This window comes from Halichoerus grypus, chromosome 7 (genome assembly GCF_964656455.1).
Source record: "Halichoerus grypus chromosome 7, mHalGry1.hap1.1, whole genome shotgun sequence".
In the NCBI taxonomy this organism is placed as follows: Eukaryota; Metazoa; Chordata; class Mammalia; order Carnivora; family Phocidae; genus Halichoerus; species Halichoerus grypus.
Window position 1 is genome coordinate 91,973,541 of NC_135718.1, and position 16,008 is coordinate 91,989,548.

The 16,008-nt window shown below is 43.2% G+C and overlaps 1 protein-coding gene across 4 annotated transcripts in view; it reads left to right on the top strand.

The window, feature by feature from the left end:
• SMYD3 (SET and MYND domain containing 3) overlaps positions 1 to 16,008 on the top strand; it is a 680,781-nt gene that overhangs the window by 535,267 nt on the left and 129,506 nt on the right. For all 4 annotated transcript variants that reach the window (XM_078077883.1, XM_078077886.1, XM_078077884.1 and 1 more), the window contains one exon: positions 4,497 to 4,607. In XM_078077883.1, coding sequence (XP_077934009.1) covers positions 4,497 to 4,607 — 111 coding nt within the window. The remainder of the gene's footprint in view (positions 1 to 4,496; positions 4,608 to 16,008) is intronic.

Genomic DNA, 16,008 nt, shown 5'->3' on the forward strand with positions numbered 1-16,008 from the left:
ACAGCTGCCTCTTCAGGGTTTTGGTAAGCCATGAAATGTGTGTTATCCGCTGATGGTGTTCTAAAACATGGATCAGGGAAGAAAGCTGGACAGTCTAGGCCACCCTCGTGGAAATTCCTGGTAAGAAGAGGTTGTAGCTGTTACAGATAACGCCCCTGGCTGCCAGCATCCTCTGGAGCCGTATCAACTGTGAAAAATATGATTTGCATAAACTGAGCATGTCAGTATCCCTCATATTGGTTTTAATTTAAATTGTTGTGGGATTAAGACAGTCTGTTTCTTCTCTCAGTCCTCTTTACTTATATGCTAAGTCATTTGACAAGTTCACTGCCTACTTATTGGGTATCATGTCCTGGGTTGGGCATTGGGAGGACAAAGATGAGTAAGACCTAAGCTTGCCTTCCGGAGCTCAAGGTATAAACGAGGAAACTGACATAAAACAGAAAATAGTAAGAGAATATGAAATGTACAATAGTATAAAGTACCTAGGGCTTTATAGACGTTCAGATTAGGGACATCCAAGTGGTGGTAGGGGGCAGGGGTGGGTGAGTGGGTAAGAAAGGCTTCCAGAGAAGTGACTCCTAGACTCTCGAAGGATCCATAGAGTTCAAGTTGGCTGACACAGGTGAAGGCGTTCTAGACAAAGACACAGAGACAAGGGACAGAATGGTGAGTTCAAGGAGTAGGAAGCATTCTTATCAATTGACTGAAGACTTTGAATGTGACCAGCCTATGAGGGAATATGCAGGGACCAGACATGATTGTAGGACCCCATGGGGGCCTTATTAAGGAACTCCTAACAGTGTCTGGTCTATGGGAGGCACTCAGTAGATATTCATGAAGGGGTTGGGGACAGGCAATGGGGCCACACTGAAGCAGAGGAACTGTGATCAGATTTTCCATGTGTAAGCAAGGTTGGGCCAGTGAGGGTCAGGTTGATGCAGTAATCCAAGCAAGAGGTGACAATGGCGCCCCGAAGTCAGGAGAAATTCAGGTGGTGGCTCATGATGGGGGATCTGAAGAATATGATATTTAGAAGCTAAAATTAGCAGGATTTGCTAATGACCGAGTACAAGGGTATGACAACAAGAAGAGAAACACTAACACTCAGGTGTGATTTTAAAAAGAAGTGAGATTTGCAGTCTTGTTTTCAGTTCAGAGCCAGTAACCACAGAAAAATTTGTAATTGTGACTGTGTGATTCCAGAAATGAAAATGAAGTCTAATTTTAATTTGGTCTTCTTATCCACTCTGTTGTACATAATGAAAAGATGGGCTTCATGGAAAAGGGGTTCCTTTGCCTTGAAATATTCAAGTAAGCAATATATCCAATATCCAGCAAATATCTTTCATGATACTACTCTAATGTTGGAAGTGATTTACTGCATTTCCCATACAAGCTGCTCTAAAATGGCAAAGCAATGGTCAGTGGCATTAATATTTTAATGCAATTTTGTTCTATGCCATTAAAGCATCCACTGGTCAATGGCCACGTTTCATATATATGTTCCTGCTAAATGAGCCCTACATGTAGTGAGCAGATTCTTCATTAAAAGTGGTGAACCAGTGAGTCTTCAAGAAAGGTTTTTTATCTTTGGCTGATAAAATGATTTCACTGTCATTGCCCGTTAGTAACCTATGGTGCTTTTTCCGCCCAAAATACGCATAAAAATGTTTTGCCATTGAGATCTTCAGTTTTGACACAGAGTATTTTGTGAACTTGGATGAATGTGGAAGAGGCAAAAAGGGGGGAATGAGGCAGTGTTCATGGGAAGCGGCGTGTTTGAGCCAAGCTTGTGGGCTGAGAGCGCTCTGAAGAAGCTGATGGTGCAGGGCAGGCACGGGCTAGCTGGGGCAGGGATGCTCCGTACCGACTCGCACCGAGCACACCATTTCCAAGGAGTCGCCGTGTATATAACCGTGAAGACTGGAAAGTGTCTGGAGAGATATCCAGGCTAGAAAGGCAGACAGAAGATCAGTGGGCAAGCCTTTGTGTGCCTTACCCGCATCCAACAAACCCAGGGCCCATTAGAAAGCCATAGCCCAGTCCAGGTAGTGATCACAGGCAGTTACAGGGTAGTGATGGAGGCTGTCAGAGTCTAGTTAGTGGGGTTAAATGAAATAACTAGTCTCCTGTTGCCCGTTCACTGCCTGGCGTGATCACTTGTGAGTTGGCCCTTGTAATTAAGTCTTAGGTTAACCAAACTTCTTTCTCTGGCCCTGGGTTTGTTGGTTTCACACTGGGCACATCGTACTCACCCAGTGATCTAATCTGATGGCGGGGGCTGATGACTAAGAGCCGTTGGGCTGGATTAAGAAGGAGAGTCCCAGGGGCGCCTGGGTGGCTCAGTCGTTAAGCGTCTGCCTTCGGCTCAGGTCATGATCCCAGGGTCCTGGGATCGAGTCCCACATCGGGCTCCCTCCTCGAGGGGAAGCCTGCTTCTCCCTCTCCCACTCCCGCTGCTTGTGTTCCGGCTCTCGCTATCTCTGTCTCTGTCAAATAAATAAATAAAATATTTTTTAAAAAAAGGAGAGTCCCAGAGCCAACCCAAGAGGGAGCATGGAGTTCGGTTCATTTTACCATCACCTCATTTAAGGAAACTGGGGCTCTCAGAGCCTGTTGAGACAAGATGAATGCATACCCTTCCCCAGACTTACTAGCAGGCGTCAAAAGTGTGCTTTGAAATTGGTTATTTGGAATTTGGGACATAGAGTTATCCTACAACAAAGCCTGGTATGATGGTCCTTTGCATCTCCCAGGCAGCCCCAGGTTCAGATCACAAGCAAGAAAAGGGATTTAGGGACTTAAATCCGAAGGAGCCCAGTTGTCACAGAATACTGTGGAGTGCAGGCTTATGCATTTTAGGGTTGATTCCAGTGCAGCCCCTCCAGAAGCGAGTCTCCATTCAGCCCCCAGAAGGATGAGAAGCAGCCATATTAGAGAAAGAGTATCCGGCTTGAATCAAGGGATGTGGTTGCAAATCCCCGAAGGATCCCAGACCTTTGCTGATTTTTACTGTCTCACGCTGCCTCGCTCCGTGAGTGCCTAGCACGTAGTAGATGTTCAGTAACATCGTTGCCTACACTTCTTGAGGCCAGATACTCTTATTTCTGTGTTTCGGAGCAGCGTGATATAGTTGCCTAACATGGGAAGGGTCTAGAGAGAGCCAGCTAGCCAGACCGGGCCGTGGCTTCTGTCACCCTGGGGGTGGCCACGGGGGCTGGGACAGCTCTGGTTGGCTGACCAGGCCTTTCTTCCACTGAGACCCGCCCAAAGCTATGGAAGGCGACTCAGACCAGGACGGTCACATTGGGAGAGGTAGAAAGTGGTTGATTCTGGATATATTTTTAAGGTTGGGCGCACAGAATTTCCTGGTGGATTGGGCAAGAATGTGAAAGGGAGAGAGAAATCAAAGATGACTTTGAGGTTTCTTCTTGAAGGACATGAAAGATGCATTGCTGTCAGCTGAGATTGGGATGGCTCCAGCAGAGATGGAACAGGCCTCGGGAGATCAGGAGTGCCATTTTGTGTATGTTGAATTAGCCTTTCAGCGTACATAGATCTGGTCGAGTGTGGGATGTGTGAACATCGCAATATTACCCAAAGACCTATGTCTCCAAGTGGGACTTGACAGTGACAGGGACACCTGACCTTTCACCATCCAAGACAACATAATCACTGTTTGAAAGGGCCCAAGGAAGTCAGCTTAAGAGCTTCCATCTAGGATCACATTCTGACATTAGTTCTCCCAACTTGGAAATTATTCCTTTTTTTTTTTTTTTTAAGATTTTATTTATTTATTTGAGAGAGAGAGAGAATGAGAGACCGAGAGCATAAGAGGAGGGAGGGTCAGAGGGAGAAGCAGACTCCCCAAGAGCAGGGAGCCCGATGTGGGACTTGATTCCACGACTCCAGGATCATGACCTGAGCTGAAGGCAGTCGCTTAACCAACTGAGCCACCCAGGTGCCCCCTTTTTCTGTAGTCACAAGTAAAACAGTCTCCTAACTTCAAAGCCACCAAATTTGGTTGACTTCAAATTCCATGAGGCTGCAGGACTGATTAGGATTTAAGAGCATCTGGGTGCGTCATCTGCTGCCCCTTTGGGGGCTAGAATTGATCTGGCTTCTCTGATTGCGAGCGGTTATAGCTTTTACTACCCAGCCTTAGTATTACCCAACACACACCAGCTCTTGATATTCTCTTATTTGGTGGATAAAAGGCGGGGCGTAAAGGTGTATAGAGGCCAGGAGTCCAGGTCTTTAAAGTAAGTATATAATATACAGGTGCACCACACAGCAAAGACTGGAAGGTAATGCATTAAAATTTTACAAGTGATTATTTGCGTATAGAGACTGTAAGTAGTATCTTTCCTTTTTGCGCTTTTTGGTGTGTAATGAAAATGTGTTTTGCTTAAATAATCAGCAGTGATAGTAAGCATGTGTTAAAGATGATGAGCACCACAGCCACATGACCCTCTCCTCTGTGGCCCCCCCAGCTCACCATCTGCTACCTGGACATGCTGATGACCAGTGAGGAGCGCCGGGAGCAGCTGAGGGACCAGTACTGTTTCGAATGTGACTGTTTGCGATGCCAAACCCAAGACAAGGTATGTGGGGGGGGGGGGGGCAAGACCATCTTGGAGCATCTCCCAGGCGCGATCCCAGTGACCTCTCAGAGAACCCCGCTTTTCTTTCATTAATCCACAAAGAAATGACTCTCAGTGCAGAGTGGGAAACTAAGGTGGATAAAAAGAATGCATTGTGGGGCACATGTTTTATCTCCTTGAACTTCTATCACCCACGAAGCAGTGAGAGGTTTAATCTCAGGTAGGGATCTATGGAGCTTAGATTCTAGAGGGAATATAGGCGATAAACGTATAACGAAAAGGACATTGAAGGCTGGAGCGCTGTTAGATCATACAACAGGGGGGTTAGGGTACATTATGGCTGGTAAGCTACCGCTCAATTAGTGAATGTACTGAGTCATTCCTAGTTTTTTATTTCCTTGTTCTGTAAGGCTTTTTGCTATAATGCTTATGGCAGAGAGAGCTCACTTATCTCTAGCACCTTTTACTCTCTGAGAAAGGAAGAAAAGCCAAAATAAATGCCATAAAGACAATGAATGAACTTAGGTTAAAAAAAAAAGATAATGAATGAATTTTCTCCTATTATTCATGTGCTTCCCTCACATTGAACCTATTGACTTTTGGTTTGCACACAGTCGAGTTATCTGATTAATAATTCTTACTTTTGCAGAGTGGTTTGTATTTGTGGGAATTCTTTTGTAATTACTATCTCGTTTAACTCAATAATTGTAAATTAGGAAATGCAACTCAGAAAGGTTTGGAGGTGTGCCTGTGGGAGACTCTGGGTGAAGAAAACGGGGCAGAACCAAGTCTCAAACTTAGATCTTTTGATTGAATCTAGTGCTCCTTCCTCTCTACCATAGAGCCACCTGTGGTCTCTGGTGCCAGGATCGATGGAGAAAGGTTTCTGTTTTCCCTGAAAGAGAAGGGACCACGCACTCATTCTAATGAGGCAGGAATCAGTGAACACGATTAGTTTTTCATGAAAAAGAAATAAATGCGCTAAATGGGAAAAGTTGGATCCACCGCTAATACCTGCCCAAGATTCAGTCTGCTTTAGCATTAGCCTTTTGTGGCAGCCACGCATGCTGGAATTATAGGGGATCCCCTGGATTTCTCCCCAGACCATCATCTGCAATGGCAAGAAGCAAGCTATCTTCCCACCAGCCTCCTTGAAGGGGAGGTCTTGGATTTAGTGCCTCTTACACTTCATCTGTATTGTAGACCCACAAAAACTTTCTTGGGTAGATGCTTGTATTTTATTAAAATTGGGGTCATGTTCACTTTTGGTTTTTTTTGGTGTAGTTGAAGTCAGGCTAGAAATTGTCTATTAGGAAAAGGCTTAGCCTAAAATAACAGATAACCCAACTAAAATGGTCCCAGGATGACTGATGCCCTCAACCCTCAGCCAGCGTGTCCAAGCTCTAGACATGAAGAAGAAGGGGTAATAAAAGGCAAAGAACAAAGGGCAAAGCTCCTAGGGATTTCCACCTACACTTGATTGTTCAGAACTGTATCGTATGACCCCTGTTAGCTGTAAAAGAGGTGAGGAAACTACATTTTTAGGTTTTCAGCCTTTAAACTAGAGGAAGACAAGGGAGAGGAAGGTTGTGAGTGGCTTTTGCGAGGCTGATCTACAGTGTCCATTGTGTTCATTGAGACCATTTTCTTTCCTCTTTTGAGCTAAAAGTTTAATATTGTATTAGGGTTCTCCAGAGAAAGAGCAGAACAGGGTGTGTGTGTGTGTGTGTGTGTGTGTGTGTGTGTGTGTAAAGGAGTAGTGGGGGGGATATTTATTATAAGGAGTTGGCTCATGTGATTGTGGAGATTGAGAAGTCCCAAGACATGCAGTTGGTAAATGGGAGACCCCTGGTGAAATTCTAGTCTGATCCAGGAAGAGCCAGCCTTTCATTTGAGTCCAAAGGCAGGAGGAAAAAAAACAGCTCAAAGGCAGTTGGGCAGGAGGAGTTCCCTCTTCCTTGTGGTAGGGTCAGTCTTTGTTCTCCTCAGGCCTTCAAGTGATTGGGTGAGACCCACCCACACTGGGGAGGGCAGTCTACTGATTCAAATGTGAATCTCATCCAAAAGCACACACATACCCAGAATGTTTAACCAAATACCCGGACACCCTGTGACCCAGTCAAGTTGATACATAATGTTGTGTTAGAGATGGGCCAAATGGCAACATGGAAAAAGTACTTAATAATTCTGCTGGATTCTAATCCATTCTGTGCCTGACAAACTGAGTGGCCTTGGGCAAATCATTCAACCTCTCAGATTTATTTCATCATCTGTCATACAAGGGACCCATATCTCATTGTGGTTTTGATCTGCACTTCCTCTGTGGTCACTACGTTGAACCTCTTTTCATGTACCTGCTGGCCATCTATATCTCTTCACACCTGTCAGAATGGCTAGAATCAAAAAGACAAGAAATAACAAGTGTTGGTGAGGTTGTGGAGAAAAGGGAATGCTTGTGTGTTACGTTATTGGTGGGAATGCAAACCCGGGTGGCCACTATGGAAAACAGTTTGGAGGTTCCTCAAAAATGTAAAAATAGAACAACCATATATGATCCAGCAATTTTGCTTCTGGGTATTTATCTAGAGGAAATGAAAACACTAACTTGAAAAGATCTCCGCATCCTCATGTTCATTGCAGCATTATTTACAATAACCAAGACATGGAAACAACTTTTAAGTGTCCATCCATAGATGAATGGTTCAAGAAAATGTGGTATATATACACTGGAAGATTATTCAGCTATTGAAAACAAGGGAATCTGGCCATTTGCAAGAACATGGATGGACCTTGGGGGCATTATGCTAATTGAAATAAGTCAGACAGAGAACGACAAACACGGTATATAACACAACGGAATTAAATTGGATGCTCTTAAAGCCCCTTCCAGCTCTGTTATCCCATGTTTCTCTGAAACGTTTCCTAGGAGAAGTGAGTGGGGTGTGTATTGAGATGAGAATAGAAACCTGATTTCAATTAGCTCATCAGTTATATTTTCAAGTTTCTATTTACCTGAGAATTTTGTTCTGTTTTGTGATGTAAACATCCCTCTTGAAATCTCTGTATTGCTGATTTGCTTTGAAAAAATAAGACAGGTGAATCCAGCTTAACGCATTCCCCAAAGATTATGAATTCAAAACTACTTCAGTCAAAGTTAAATTTACTTCAGTTCCTAGGCTTAAAGTTTTCAAGATTATTTTTCTGCTTTTCTTGGACCATAAGAAATTCATCTCAACAGGTTTCCGTGTGAGGCAGTATTTATTACAGTGCTCGAATCTGCATGGTGCTGGACTCACGCGCTGACCTGTTTCAGGAAGGCAGGAGGCCTATCAGAGCGGCTGTGATTTACATGTGTGGGGTTAGGTGTCATTTCTAGTCATCAGCAGCTTAATTTCTGGAAGGAATAGAACTTACCTTCTAAGGGAGGCTTTGGAACGATTTGGCTTCTCCTGTGGTTTGCCCAGGTCAGAATCCTAGGCCATAGAAACAGAATAATAGACCAATGGGAATTGATTGTTCCCTTAAGTTTGTGGGCAGTGCGCAGCATGCTTCCTTGGATGTCGCCTGCTTTGTGGCAAGAAAAAGCTGTGTTTCCTGGCCATGTCACTTTTTCTTTCCTAAAGCCTGTTACATTTGATCCTTCTTCTAAAACACAGTCAGTTTACTAATAACACCGTTGCGTCACCTCACTCCTGGATTATTGAAATAGCCCCTAATTGGTCCCCTGGCCCTCCATGTCCCCTCGATCATCCATCCTGCACACTGTCCTACAGTAAGTTTTCTGAACCACCATGGTTTCCATGTCATTGCTTTGCTCAGAATTTTGGAAAACATTTGCCATTGGCTTTAATCTTCAGGATAAACTTCAGACTCTTAGCTTGGCATTCGAGGCCATGACCCCAAAGTCCAACCTACCTTTTTTCCCTTCCTTTCTCTTCCTTCCCCAATGCGTTCTGTCTCATCACACCCTCCCACCACTCAGAAGCCTCGGAAGGGCTTCCAGGCACACATCCATACACTTCTCTCTGCATATCAATGTAAGTATGTAAATGTAGGCAGAGTAGCTGTGTGCTTTAATGGCTGTAAATCTTACGTTGATTTGTGAAATAAGAGTGACAGGAAATAAGACAGAAGCAAGTCAGTGCCCCAAAGGCATTCCGTATGATCCTATAAAGTGACCAGAAACCAATCACAAATTACTCTAACTCTCCCAGCAGCCAAAGCTGAAGGACTGAGTCAGAATTCACAGTAGCTGTGAGGTTGGACACACACCTGGTCCTCGGCCAAAGCCTAGTTTTTCCCGGTACTGAGGCCAGAGCCGCTCCAGAGGGTCCCAAAGATGCAGTGGGCAACGTCCTCAGCAGACTCCACAATTATTTAAATAGCTGATTTTTTATATTATTTTTCAATGTGGCTGATAGACATAATTTCAAATTGTAACTTAATAAAAGAAGTAACACGAAAGGTTAAAATTTATATACTCTTGGTTCCTATCTCTCTGATGGTTTGCTCCCTTCTAAGAATAAAATTTACACTGTACCAAGGGGAGCAAGGACTGCATACACTTCAGATGATCCTTCATTAATGGTATTTCTTGCAGTCTTTTCAGTTCTTTATTTTAATTTTCATTAAAGTGATACATGCATACAGTCTGAAAAATCAAAGTGCTAGAAGCCAGTTCAAAACACTAGTACGCTTTCCCTCTCCTGCTCCTGAGATAACCCTTTTCGGCTTTGGCATTTATTCTCTGTTTCTAAAGCTAAAGCTCCCTTAAATCACATCCTAGGGATGTTGTTTGCTACTGGGTTGGTTTAAGGACTATTTTTTATTCTTAGGATTTCAAGTTTGGTTTTTTTCCCATATCTCCCAGTTTATGTTTTATTTCTCCCTATCTCTGCTTCATACCTTCATATTCTCTCCTCCTGAGTCCTCCTCTGTTACTTACCTTTTTGAGCATCTGCATCATACCCCGAGAGTCTTGGTCAGTCAGAGCCATAGCTTTTCCACTGGAGTAAACTCATGTTCTGATCTTTGATTTTTGTTGGTTATCTTCCTTAGCATTGCATTTCACTAAGTGGTTTGGAATTTTATAATGCAAGCTCATTTGGAGTGGGAAGTATTCTGGTTTTGCTCCTTTCTCTCCTTCTGTGCTCATCCCCTCTGTCTGCTGGCCTTGCACTTGCCTCTCACAGACCCCTCAGATGTCATGGCATTTGGAACCGATGTGCCACAGTGTTGTTGAGGCTCTGCAGACCCGGTTACTTAGGTGATGGGCATCTTGGTGCTCTGTACCTAGAAATGTGCCTTCTGACCTTTCCAGGCCCAGAGCTTCTTATATATACTCAGCCTAAGGGAACAGGTCATCAGCCCTGTGTCTTCAGCCTCTTTTTATAAACAAAGGAGCCTTACCTGGGCTTGACTCACCTTTCTTACGTGAAGCATTTCTAGCCCCTTCTAACCGCAGGAATGGAACGTGTGCTTGCTACTGCCTGCTTCCAGACCTGAGGCCCTAGCTTCAGCTTGGCGTCTTGCTTTGCATTTCTGTTCTATTTTTGGTCCAGGGAGACGTCTTTTCTTGTTTTTGAATTAGTAAAGCTATTTTTGGTTTCTCTTTTTCTCTTTTACTCACCATTGCTGTGGGGTTTGGGGTAAAGGGGAGCACTTCAAAGTCTGACCTTACAGCATCTTGATCGGACATCTGCGATTTGCTTTTCAAGCATGTAGGTGTGAATTCAAGGCTTTGGAGGCAAAGGAAGATGTGAAGATAAAGGATTGAATTCTCCTGAGGGCTTCCAAGCATGTGTGCACCTTTTACCCTGTACCAGCCTGTCTGAGATCCCGGAGAAGGGGTCTAGATCCTTTATCACAGGGCCTTCTGTGGAGAGAGACTTGAGCAGAGTTATTCTGAAAACAGTTGAATAAATGGCTGTGTGGGGTGTGTGTGGGGGGGGAAACAGGGGGGAAGCCCTAATACGCTTCTCATTCCTGATGCTACAATGCTAAGTCCGCTTCCTCTTAATCTCTTCATAGAAATGAAGTGCTGTTAGTTATCGTCCTTGGTAATTATTTCAGCCTGTGTTTGAAGATCCTCTTGTGTAGCATGGAATTTCCTCTTTGGTCACTTCTGAGGCCCTCCCCGACATGTGTGCATTATGGAGCCCGGAAGTGGCCCGGCATCCTACATGGGGAGCGCCTTGCGGGGGTGCTGTGCTTGGTTCCTGCATATACGGTACCTCAGTGGGGCTATTCCGGTAAACTCTGGTGAGCAGGCAGCAGAGGCCGGAGGGAGCCAGGGAAGAACTGGTGTTTCACTGAAGAAGTAACCAAGGCAGTGCTAGAATTAAAGCTGCAGTCAAAGGAACTGAGAGTTCTCTGCCCAAGAAGAAGTTGATGGTAACTTGAGTCTATTTAAAATACGAGCAATTACTTAAAGGTCATTTAGTAAACCAAGATTTTTTTTCTGCTGCCTTCTTCCATTTTGCTAACTTAATTGTAAGCAGAAATGCCTTGTGGCGGGCCGATGAGCTCAACCAGCTCTGAGCTGTTTCGTATTACAGGTTTTAACAGCCTCCGCGGAGCATGTGCCCTGTGTCTGACGTTTTCATCGTGACGGTATTACGTTATCTTCAGGAAGAGTTGGCAGGGGATTGAAGAACGGTGTGTGTCTGTGTGTATGTTTGTGTGAGAGAGAGACAGACAGACAGAGACAGATTTTAAGGGGTCCAAGCCCAATATGAGTGTGTGTTATCTCTGCCTTGCTTCTCCCAACAACAGAAGAAAGGGTTTCCCTGGAGTGAGCGCAGTGCTGGCTTGTCCTGAATGTTCAAGGGAGGAAGGGAGTTTATTGACTTCATGACCACACAATCCCATCTGCAATGTTACCATGAAATGGGAGAGGCTCCTGGGCTTGGTACAACGGTCTATAAAGTTGGCCCGGGAAATAAACAATGTAGCTATTGTGTCTGCTTGGAACATGCTGCTGGCCACATCAGAGCCCTGCCTTCTCCCCAGAGAGCAGACAGCTGGGCTCCCAGGCTGCTGCAGGGTGCTCTGGTGCATTCAGAAGTCCACCCCAGGGCAAGAAGAGGGTGGCTCCACAGTTTGTGGTGACAGGAATTCTCTCTCACAGCCGTTCCAATTCTTGCACAAAAATGCTTTTCTTCTAGCTGTGGTCTGCAAGAAGCTCTGGCTCAGGGAACAAATTGGGGGAGGGCGGTGACAGCTACTGGGACACAGGAGTCTGTGTTCCTGTGTCCCGGTCACCGTACCTAGCCCAACACAGGGCGCACAGCGTTCAAGAAGTGCTGGAGAAGGAGTGACCTTTCTCAGGGAATGGTACTTTGCTGAGTGATTTATACACCTCGTCTCATTCAGTCGCCATGACTTGAGGAGGGTGGTGGTTGCCCTTATTCCTATTGTGCAGATGAAGTAACTGGGGATTTTAGCTGCAGAGGCTATAATCCTAACCTCTCCACTATGCTGTCTCTATAAGTTTATGAATAGCAAATATACTCTTCCTATCTTTTAAAAATTCAAGTATCTGGGCACCTGGGTGGCTCAGTCTGTTGGGTGTCTGCCTTCGGCTCAGGGAATGATACCAGGGTCCTGGGATCGAGTCCCACATTGGGCTCCTTGCTCAGTGGGGAGCCTGCTTCTCCCTCTGCCTCTGCCCCTCTCCCTGCTCACACTCTCTCTTGATATCTCTCTCTCTCAAATAAATAAATAAAATCTTTAAAGAAATAAAATGAAATTCAAGTATCATTTTCATTCAGTAAAATTCACTCTTTTTAGTGTACAGTGCTATGAGTTTTGACAAATGCATATAGTCTGCAACCACCACCACTACTTAAAGAACAGTCCCACCCCCCCACCAAATTCCCTTGTACCACTTTCTAGTCTACCCCTCCCCCCACTTCTGCCTCTGCCAACCTCTGATCTGCTTTCTGTCACTGTAGCTTTACCTTTTTCAGAATGTCGTATGAATCAATCCAGACAGTCATTCCATTCTGGGTTTCTTCACTTAACATTATGCATTCAATATTCAGCCGTGTTATTTGACATGTAACTCTCTAATCTCAGTATTTGGTTCCTTTTTATTGCCAGTCGTGTTCTATTTTGTGGCTCTTCCACAGTTTACCCATTCATCAGTTGAAGGACATTCGGTTCCTTTCAGTGGTTGGTGATTATCAGTACAGCCACTGTAAACATTCACATACAGTTTGTTGTGGGAATATAAATTTTCATTTCATCTGTGTAGATACCCAGGATTAGGATGGTTGGGCTGCATGGTCAATATATGTTTGACTTTATAAGAAACTGCCAAACTGTTCTCCAGTGTAGCTGTACCATTTTGAATTCCCACAGGGATTGAGTGAGAATTTCAATTACTCCACATGCTTGCCAGCACTTGATTTTGTCAGGTTTTCTTTTGTTTGTAATCATTCCAGTAGATGTGTAGTGATGTCAAAAAAAAAAAAAAATGCTGTTGGTATTTTGATAGGGATTGCATTAAATCGGTAGATTGCTTTGGATAGTAGAGACATTTTAACAATATTCTTGTTCTTCCAACCCATGAGCATGGAATAGCTTTTTCATTCATGTGTGTCATCTTCAATTTGTTTCATCAGTATTCTGTAGTTTTCAGAGTAGAGGTGTTTTACTCTCTGGCTAAGTTTATTCCTAAGCATTTTATTCTTTTTGGTGCAGTTGTAAATGGGATTCTTTTCTTATTTCTCTTTCTTTATTAGTGTATAGAAATGCAACAGATTTCTGTATGTTGATTTTGTATTCTCCAACCTTACTGGATTCTTTTATCAGTACTAGTAGTTTTTGGTGCAGTCTTTAGGGTGTTCTGTATATAGTATCGTGTCATTTGCAAATAGTGAAAGTTTTACCTCTCCATCAATTTTGATGCCTTTTATTTCTTTTTCTTATCTGATTGCTGTGGCTAGGACTTCCAGTATTATGTTGCATAAAAGTGACAAAGTGGACATCCTTGTCTTGTTCCTCAGTTTTTTGCCCTTGAGTATGATGTTAGCTGTGCATTTTCATATATGGTTTTTATTATGGTGAGGCATTTTCCCTCTAAACCTACTTTGTTGAGGGTTTTGATCACGAATCGATGTTGTACTTTGTCAAATGCTTTTGTTGCATCTATTGAGATGATCATATGGTTCTTATCCTTTTTCTTGTGGATGTGATGTATCACACTGATTGATTTGTGAATAGTGAGACACACTTTTATCCCAGGAATTGAATCCCATTTGATCGTGGTGAATGATTTTTTAATGTATTGTTGGATTCAGTTTGTTAGTATACTCTTGAGGATTTTTGCATCTATGTTCATGAGAGATATTGGCCTGTAGTTCTTTTTTTTTTTTTTTTTTTTTTTTGTCATGTCTCTTATCTGGTTTTGGTATCAGGTAATGCTAGCCTCATAGAATGAATTCGGAAGCTTTTCTTCCTCTTCTAATTTTTGGAATAGTTTGAGAAGAATAGGTATTAACTCATCTTTAAATATTTGGTAGAATTCACATGTGAGGCTGTGGTCCTGAACCTTTATTTGTTGGGAGTGTTTTAATTACTGATTCAATTTCATTGTTGGTAATCGGTCTGTTCAAATTTTCTATTTTTCCTCATTCAGTTTTCACAGGTTATATGTTTCTAGGAATTTATCCATTTCTTCTAGGTTGTCCAATTTGTTGGCATATAATTTTTCATAATATTCTCTTACACTGCTTTGTATTTCTGTGTAGTCATTTTTATTTCTTTTCTCTCATTTCTGATTTTGTTTATTTGAGTCCTCTCTCTCTCTTTGATGAGTCTGGCTAGAGGTTTATCAATTTTGTTACCTTTTCAAAAAACCAGCTCCTCATTTCATTGATCTGTTTTATTCCTTTTTTGTTTCTATTTCATTAATTTCTGCTCTAATCTTTATGAGTTCCTTACTTCTACTGGTTTGGTTTGGTTTGTTCTTTCGGTGGCTTCTTTAGATATAAGGTTAGGTTGTCTATTTGAGCTTTTTCTTGCTTCTTGAGGTAGGCCTGTATTGCTATAAACTTCCCTCCTGCAACAGCTTTTGCTGCATCCCAGAGTTTGGACCATTGGGTTTCATTTTCATTTGTCTCCATGTATTTTTTTATTCTCTCCTTGATTTCTTGGTTGACCCATTCATTGTTTAGTAGCATGTTATTTAACCTCCATGCATTTGTTCTCTTTGCAGATTTTTCCTTGTGGTTGATTTCTAACTTCATAGCGTTGTGGTTGGGGAAGATACATGGAATGACTTCAGTCTTTTTGAATTTGTTGAGACTTGTTTTGTGGCCTAACATGTGATCTGTTCTGGAGAATGTTCCATGTGCACTTGAAAAGAATGTGTATTCTGCTGTTTTAGGATAGAATGTTCTGAATATATGTGTTAAATCCATGTGGTCTGATGTGTCATTCAAAGCCACTGTTTCCTTGTTGATTTTCTGTTTGGATGATTTATCTGTTGATGTAAATAGGGTGTTACAGCCCCCCCCCCCCCCATTATTGTATTACTATCTATTATTTCCTTCATGTTTGTTATTAACTGCTTTATGTATTGGGGAGCTCCCATGTTGGGTGCATAAATATTTACAATTGTTATATCTTCTTCTTGGGTTATTTCTTTTATGTTTATATAGTGTCCTTCTTTATCTCTTGTTACAGTCTTTGTTTTAAAGTCTGTTTTGTCTGATAGAAGTATTGCTATCCTGGCTTTCTTTTCACTTCCAATTGCGTGCTAAATGTTACTTCACTTTGAACCTGCATGTGGCTTGAGGTCTGAAATAAATCTCTTGTAGGCAGCATATAGATCTTGCTTTTTTATCCATTCTGTCACCCCATGTCTTTTGACTGGAGCATTGAGTCCATTTACATCCACAGTAATTATTGATAGGTAAGTACTTATTGTCATTTCATTACTTGTTTTATGGTTGTTTTGTAGCTTTTCTCTGCAGAACCTGGCGTTTCCGGGGTGTCTCCTGTGTGTTGCATGTGCTGTTGAGGGGACCTCCGGCAGCCTGGGAGCACTCCTGCTGAGCCCTCCTGGGTTGGGGGGGAGTGTATCTGAAGAAGCACACGGGGGCAGGCTGTGCTGTTGGCAAGCTAGGTGGGGAGTGTTGATGCCGCACTGGTTCCTGCAGATGTCCATGTATCTAAGCTGGGGGGCAGGGGAGGGAAATGGCATGAGCTCTTTTGTTCTTGGAGAAGTCTCCCAGAGATCCCTACCCCCTGCAGCACAAGCTCTGAGATGAGTAAATAAATCTCCAGTCTCCTTCCTGTATTCCCCAGGCATTTTCCAAACTGCTGCTTCTGGGCTGTATCTCAGCCGGGCTGTTTGTCCTCTCTGTTTTCTGTTGCCCTTGCAGCTCTCCCA